Genomic DNA, 8,340 nt, shown 5'->3' with positions numbered 1-8,340 from the left:
AGAGTTTGAGGTTGCTGTGAGCTATGAGACCAGCACATTCAACCCCAGGATGACTGTATCAGACTCTGTCTCAAAAAAAAAAAAAAAAAAAAAAAAGAAGCCCACTCAGTGAGGGAGATTAGACATATGCAAAAATATTAATCTATAACTACAATAAGTTCTAAGGGGAAATTGTCATCTCTAGGAGATTTTTCAAAGAGAAAACACCTTTTTCCCCTATTTCTTAAAAGTTAGAAAGCCTAGAGGAAACACTTTCTAATTTAAAATAACTTGAGGGAGGAAAATTAAAAAAGAGTTGTAACATTTTATATATATATACATTTTAAAAAGACTAAACTCAAATAATTTTAAAGTATGAAAAAGCCATATAAAGAAATTCAATGGATAGGGATGATGTAATAATACCTGCAGAGCTTCAGCTATTCGCTCTACCACACTCGAAACAACATCTTCCAAATCTTGTATGGTAGGATAAAATTCCATTTTATCATCATCAAATGTCAATTCCATCTTAAATATTGGCAGCCTCTGTTGATCTTGTGGATCAAAGAGTTTTACAAATCCTTCTACAGTTCTCCTTAAGAGATCCTTTAGCTGCATATCATAAATTACCATCACTTTAAAAAGTATAAATTCAACCCTTAATTAAAATCAGTGAACTGATTATAATTGTCTATAGCTGGTTATAACGAACTAATCAAGTCATTCTATCAATGTATTTAATCCTGGAATTTTTCTTCATTCATAAGTGTAGTCTAACACAATAAATAGAACAATACATGCAAACCTTAATTTTTAATAGAATATCAACAATCTTAAAATGGCAACTCAGAATTTTTCCCACGCTTTGGTGATTCTATACCTGGTACAGAAAATGTTCTAAAAGACTAAACAATGTGGTAAGAAGGGTAGGGTATACCTGATGGCTGAAGGTAGGTTGCAATGAGGTAACACATAGTGGCATGCTACAGCCAGCTCTTATTATCTCAGAAGCCAATTGTTAAACATTCAAGAACTTTATGAACCAGTTGCTAAACACTTAAAATGTTAAATCCACTTTGGTGGGAATATTTACACCACAGAAACTGGCAAATACCACAAATCAGTGTGGCTTTTTTCCCTCTGGAGAACCATATTTCCAACATGTACAAATTCAGGTTAAGCCACTTAGAAATATGCACAATGAGTTTCTAAAGTATAAATAATGCTTTCTTACATATTGAGAATCAATTGTTAGATATTTATCCCAACCCACAAACCAGAATCTATTTTCTTGAAGATGTTACTTATCTTTTTACTTTTATCAAATAATCATAGTTCTCTTAAGAGGTTAAAAGTAGAAAGGAAACTATGTATATTAGTTATAGTTTTACATAGTAGACATTAAATATGCATATTATCCTTTTAAACATGCAAGGCAAAATTCATGGAATTATTAGAGATCTTTATCAAAAGGAAAAGTTTTTATTCAAAATTATTTTTTCTAGAATTGTATGTCTACAATTATAAAAATTTGAAACCATAAACATTATTGCATAAAATTAATATTTTCTTTCTATTTGTCATTTAAATATGATCAATAACAGGGCAGCGCCTATGGCTCAAGGAATAGGGCGCTGGCCCCATATACCAGAGGTGGTGGGTTCAAACCCGGCCCCGGCCAAAAACTGCAAAAAAAAAAAAAAAGATGATCAATAACATCTTAAATGAAGATTTTATAGAAAACAAAATGAGGATTAATCAACTTAGAATCTAGTAAGTTTAAAAATATGTTATTAGGATAGTTCAATTGTTAACATACTCCAAAAAAGCCAAATTAGCTAATAGCCTTTAGACATGAGCCAGTAATCAGTCCTAACACTGACACAGACTTTGATACATTCCTCCCATTTCAGATTGTTTAAGAAAATCAGGATTTTCCTGCTAAACGTATTTAAATAAAATTATAAGAGATATTTTTCTTAATTCATTTCAAAACACTATCATACTTAGTACTATGTTTAAATAAAATTTTACTTAAAATACTGAACTAATTCTAAAAACACATTACCTGATTTGACATAAGTGTGGAAACACAGTTATAAAATGCATCCAATTTTTCAGGTTTTATGCCTTCTAAGGCCTCCTTCTTAGTAAAGAGATTTATAACCTTTGGATACCATGTATTCATTATCTTCTCTTCTGCCTTTCTAGCTTGTATTGATAGATCAGTTTTCAGTGATTCACAATCAATTGGGCCTTTAGCTCTATTTATGAGAAAAAGAAAAATAATTTGAAGTAAATGACTGATATTGGTGTTGATACACAATTGTTGAAACAAGATAATTTTTTTAAAATTCTAAAAATCTAAAGAAAAGTTTTGAAGACTTATGAATGAATCAGTTAAAAAAAAAGTAACAGTCAAAAATATACTCAATGAGACATTCAAATTTTAAATATTAATTTTAAAATATAGGAGTTTACCTAATTCCTTTTAAGTCCAGTAAAACTATATTAGAAAATGTTGTATAACCAAGGTCCAGTAACGTTTGCATAGTTGAATGAACAATGTACAAATTAGATAATATTTGATTTCTTGCCTGCACATAGCTAGAATGCCAGGGATTAGAAAAATCTTGGCCTCTGGAAAAGCAAAATACCATATCAAACATGATGACACTGTCAATTTCAGGAAATCATGTTCATGACATGAAATGAATATTAAAGTGAGAAAACTGGAGATTGAGAAGAGAGAACAATAATCAGCAATAGAAGCCTTGGGATATATGCACTTAATAAAAACACATTAAGATTTCAAAAGTGTATTATATTCAGAGAGAACAGAAATAATTTGTGCGTAAGGCAGACTGATGGGGCAGGCCTGAATGTCCTGCTAAATTGCATTGCACTCTGATTCACCTACCCCAGGTAAAGATGAAAGAACACAGTATTTAGGTCTGGGAATAAGAATGGAGAATCCTTGCTGGCACACACCAAAGATTACTCAAGGCCAAATAGATCTATACATTCATAAATGACCCCTCAGTTATGTACACAGAACTAAACAAGCATAGTGAGGATATCTTTAGGGAAAAAAAGCAATAGTACCATTTTTTAGATGTGTTCAAAATACTTTTGTGCTTCACAATTGCAGATTTGAATGTAAGATTTATTTATTTTTAATCTGTATCAAAAAATAGATAAAGTACTATTTTTAAAATAATTTACTCACACAGGGGATTCAGGTAAAGGTCCTCCTTCATCTGGAAGCCATTTAACTGGTGGTTTCACAAGAACACTCTGCACTAAAATATATGTATTAATACTTCTTGAAAATCTTTGTAAGACCTATACATATCAAAGTTTCTAATTTTGTTTTGTTTTAGAGATAGGTTCTGACTCTGTCAGCAAGGCTAGAGTAGGCTGGTGAGACTACAGCTTACTGTAACTTCAAACTCCTGTGCTTAAGTGATCCTCCTCCCTTAGCCTGCCAAGAATTTGAAATTACAGGAGCCCACCACCCACCCCCAGCTAATTTTTTCTTATTTCTTGTAGAGATGAAGTTTTTACTATATTGTGCAGGCCAGTCTCAAACTCCAGAGGCAGGAGAATGACTTCAGCACAGGAGTATGAAGTTGCAGTGAGCTATGATAACACCATGGCATTCTAGCCGGGGCAAGACCTAAACCAGAGTGAGAGAGATCCTGTCTCAAACTAAAAATAAAAATAAAAAATTTATTAGCTAATAAACAAACAAAACCCCAAAAGTACCCTGAAGTTACAAAGACTTTGACTAGATTATAGGCTTAAAATAAGATCTTTAAATAAATAATAAATATGTAGTTTAAATATATAGTGTTCATTATTCATTTCACTTATACTTTATCCTTTTACTTTATACTTTTGATTCAGTTGAGGAGAGGAAAGCAAAGGTAAAAGAAGGAGGGCACACATTAAAGCTACTTACCCAAATATCTCTTCATACTGTTTTCAAAGTCATTTGACACTTCTTTTATGAGACTATCAATGAGTTCTTCTCTTTCTTTCCCTATTTTTAAAGACTCAGGTATCAGCATTAACATGTGATCCACCCATTCCTGCTGAATAGGTACTATTGGACTACTTTCTACACATTGCTTCATATAAAGGTAGTTGAACTGAGAACATAAGAAGAAAAAATTAAAAGTTTTACATGGTTGTAGCATTTCAGTATCTCTCTCCTGAGTTCTCCCTTCCAGATAAGATTTTTTTCAGAATAAAAATATTCTATAGTGAACACAATGGCTCACGCCTATAAACCCAAAATTTTGGGAGGCCAAGGTGGGAGGATTACTTGAGATCAGGAGTTCAAGACTAGCCTGGACAGCTGCCTGCCTATAACATCCATCACCAGCATGCCATTCTTCACGTGCTTGGCTTCTTTTCCTGGACAGCTGGTGCCATCGCACTGTCCTCTGAGGCTTGTTCCTGCTCTGTGTTGGTGTACATGTGAAAGAACTCTCAGCAAAGCCCCTGTGCCCAATCAGCATCTCCTGGTAGGAGCCCATCTTGGAACTTTAGATGCTCTCTCCATTTGGCTAGAACAAGCCTCTACCTGGCCTGAAAGGATATATACTAACACCAAGTGAAACTGCCAATCATCAAAGGGGTCGGGCCCCTTATATCAGGCTCCCTCTGCAGTGGGTCAATTCTGTTTTTAGATTGTTTTGAACATACAGTTTATTACAAACAAGGGCATACCAAATGAGGGTCTATCAAATGCTTTAATGCATGGGTTGGTGCTACTAGTGAGGCAAGGGGCTGGGCCGGAAAGAACCATTTGCTTTCCTGAGGGTTTCCTGTTACCTGGCGTCCTTTGTAATTTTGAGGCAGGATTCTTTCCAATGCCTTTTTATTTTTCCAATATACATACTGATTATACCCTATCCTAGGGTGGTTATTCCTTTTAACTGTCTCAAAGGATCCTTAGCTGGTATAGCTAAAACATACACAGGTTCTAGTTTATGCTAAAGGCCATATTAACCACCTGTGAAGGATTCAATGCTAACTGCCTTGCCCTAGCAGGGTACCCACTGGCCAAACTGAGCTCCCAGTTGGGTAAGGAGAAACCATTTCTGACCCCAAGCATAAACTTAATGGGCATGGGATGAAGAATTAGTTCAGGCAGTACCCTCCCATGGTGTCACGATGACAGCAGCAGCAACAGGCGTTCCATCCCCCTTGCTGTGTGCCACTCAGTGGCAGGCCATGGGTGCCCGTTCTCCCTCTCGTCAGGTCTGCTCTTGAGCTGTAGCTCCTCCCCGCATCTCACCCAGCTAGCTGTGAAGTCCCAGCAAGGGCAGGAGGACCTCTTTTATCAAAAATCTTACATGCAAAGATCATTTCATATACCAAAAACAAGTTTGTCTCAAGCAATACCATAAACATTGGGTTTATATCAAGCAGAAAGTTTGAGAGTCAGCATTACAACTCTGAAATGGGCTTTGACTTTTTCCTGATATAATTTGCCCCTTAGTAAAAAAAAAAAAAAAAGGTGCACAAGAATTGGCACATCCTAGAAAACCTGGTATGCCCTTGAGCCTTACACAGAGGCACCATAAACCAACTAGGGTGCTCAAAAGGAGTTGTTTTCCTTATTGTTAAAAGATTTATTTCTCATTATTTTTGAAAACTCATTTACCTACAAATAAGACAGTTAATTTCCCCTTTCACAAAGGCACAGAAAGGCCAACTGAGATTAATTTTGGGGAGAAAGAAGCAATAGAGAAGACCCTTTAGTAAAAATTACAAAGCAACAATCCAATGAATTATCTCAGAGAATTCAAAAAGAGCAAACCAATCCCAAACCCAGCAGAAGTAGAGAAACAACCAATGTCAGACCAGAACTAACAGAAATAGATAACGAAAGAATAATACAGAAAATCAATAAAACAAAAAATTGGTTCCCTGAAAAGATGAACAAAATTGACATACTTCTTGCCAGATCAACCAAAAACAGAAAAAGACTCCAGTAAGCTCAATCAGAAATGAAAAAGGAGACCTTACAACTGATATCACAGAAACATAAACTACATCCCTGAATACCACAAAAACCTCTATGCTGGAAAACCTTGAAGAGATTGGTGAATTTGCAGAAACAAACAACCTCCCCAGGCTCAAGCAGGAAGAATTAGAACTGCCAGACAAATCAATGCTAAGCTGCTGTAAAAAATCTTCTAGTGGGCTTGGCACCCGTAGCACAGTTGTTATAGCACCAGCCACACATGCCAGGGCTTGCAGGTTCAAACCTGGCCCAGGCCTACTAATCAACAGTACAACTGCAACAAAAAATAGCTGGGTGAGCTCAGTGCCTGTAGCTCAGAAGCTAGAGCTCCAGCCACATACCCTGGAGCTGGTGGGTTCGAATCCAGCCCAGACCTGCCAAACAACCATAACAACTACAACCAAAAAATAGCTGGCGTTGTGGCAGGTGCCTGTAGTCCCAGCTAGTTGGGAGGCTGAGACAAGAGAATTACTTAAGCCCAAGAGTTTGAGGTTGCTGTGAGCTGTGACGCCACAGCACTCTATCAAGGGCGACAATAGAGTTGTGAAACACTATTCCACAAAAAAAAAAAAAAAAAAACCAATTAATTCAAGATGGACAACAGACTCAAACCCAAGAAATAAAACCATAAAAAGAATTCTAGAAGAAAATGCTGGAAAAACTTCCACAGACATCAGCTTAGGCAAACAATGCACAAAGAAGACCCCAAAGTCTATCACAGCAACAATGAAAATTAACAAATGAGACCCGGTCAAACCTAAAAGCTTCTAGACATCCAAGGAAACAATCAACAGAGTGAACAGACAACCCATATTATGGGGGATTATATCCCCCATGCCACACATATATCCAACAAAGGACTGAATCCACAAAGAACTCATAAGAAAAAAATCTAACAACCCCACAAAAAAAAAAGTGGGCAAAATACATGAACATAAGCTTTCCAAAAGAATACCAACCAATGGCCAGTCAACATAGAATGCACCTCCAAATCAAAATTAGGCAAAGCAACGCACTTTTCCTTACACTCCGTACAAATGGTACCAACCACTTTTCTTACACTAAGTACAAGTAGTATCACAATACAAAAACTCACCAAACAAGTGCTAAAAAAATTTGCAAACAATCAAAAATAATACAAGGAATTCCCAATACAAACAATCTAAAATGCTGTGGCTCTTTCCAAAGTTTTTCTCCAAGGGACTTTAAGATAGAGCTTTCTTATATTCCAACAAAATTCACAAACAACAGACAACATAGGAGACAAACACCACATGAACTAGCACCTCAGATGGTGCCCCAAATGCCCTTACTGGAAAGTAAACCCTTCTCCTGGTGGTCTAGTCCCCCTGTTCCCTGGGAACTACAAATGAGCTCCAAATTTAAACCAAGTTCCCTACTTTCACTCAACTTCATGACATCCACCCACCCTCAAAAGACATTTCAAAACAAACCAAGAGGAAGTTCTGAAAATCCCCAATACAGGTAGAATCAGGGTGTCAGCATGCATGCTAGGGAAGTTATTCAACAAAAGGCTTGGCATCTGAACACTTTCCAAATCCATTTCTTTCTCCTCAATTCAGTTTAAGTTGCCAGGAGCTGCGTCTGCTTCAAGGAGACAGAGCTGAAACAGGCTCCAGCAGCTGCTGGGTTGTCCCTTGCTCTCTCATTTCAAAAAGAAGTTGTTAGGTCATTAATTGTCCTCATATCAGAACTGAGGACATGGAATTCTTGCTTCTCCATTCTTGTGATGTTTTATTAAGAATAATGTGTTTCACTTCCATCCAGGTTAATACAAAAGATGTAAAGTCTCTATCATTTTTAATGGCTGAATAGTATTCCACGTATACATATACCACAGCTTATTAATCCATTCCTAGTACATGGGAAGTGGGGAAGGGGAAAGCAGAGACAGGAAAGGAGAGAGGAAGGTGGGCAAAAGGGAGAAGAGAGAGAGGGAAGGAGGGAGAGGTGGAGGGTCATGGTGTGTGACACACCTTTTGAGGATGGGACTTTATAAGAGGGATGGGAATTACTGTATTTTGCCATGTATAATGTGCACGTTTTTGCTCAAATTTTTAGGGAAAAATAAGGATGTGCATTATACATGGGTAGCACTAGTTCCATATCTTTATGAATGTTTTTACTTTTTTATTTATGTTTATATGTTAAAAAATGTTAACTTTTTTTTTTAGACAGTCTCACTCTGTCACTTTGGTTAGAGTGCCATGGTATCATAGCACACAGCAACCTCAAACTCTTATGTTCAAATGATCCTCTTGTCTGAGCCTCCTGAATAGCTAGGACTACAGGCACCC

The 8,340-nt window shown here is 36.6% G+C and overlaps 1 protein-coding gene across 1 annotated transcript in view; it reads right to left on the bottom strand.

The window, feature by feature from the left end:
* Positions 1–8,340, bottom strand: part of DNAH12 (dynein axonemal heavy chain 12) — a 62,465-nt gene that overhangs the window by 35,489 nt on the left and 18,636 nt on the right. The window contains exons 4-8 of the mRNA XM_012802549.1: positions 3,947–4,136; positions 3,212–3,284; positions 2,464–2,622; positions 2,051–2,246; positions 406–594 (exon numbers count right to left, since the gene is read on the bottom strand). Coding sequence (XP_012658003.1) covers positions 406–594; positions 2,051–2,246; positions 2,464–2,622; positions 3,212–3,284; positions 3,947–4,136 — 807 coding nt within the window. The remainder of the gene's footprint in view (positions 1–405; positions 595–2,050; positions 2,247–2,463; positions 2,623–3,211; positions 3,285–3,946; positions 4,137–8,340) is intronic.

This window comes from Otolemur garnettii, unplaced genomic scaffold (genome assembly GCF_000181295.1).
Source record: "Otolemur garnettii isolate 467f Iridium unplaced genomic scaffold, OtoGar3 scaffold00015, whole genome shotgun sequence".
In the NCBI taxonomy this organism is placed as follows: Eukaryota; Metazoa; Chordata; class Mammalia; order Primates; family Galagidae; genus Otolemur; species Otolemur garnettii.
Note: the sequence above shows the minus strand (reverse complement) of the source record. Positions and strands in the feature narration are given on the sequence as shown.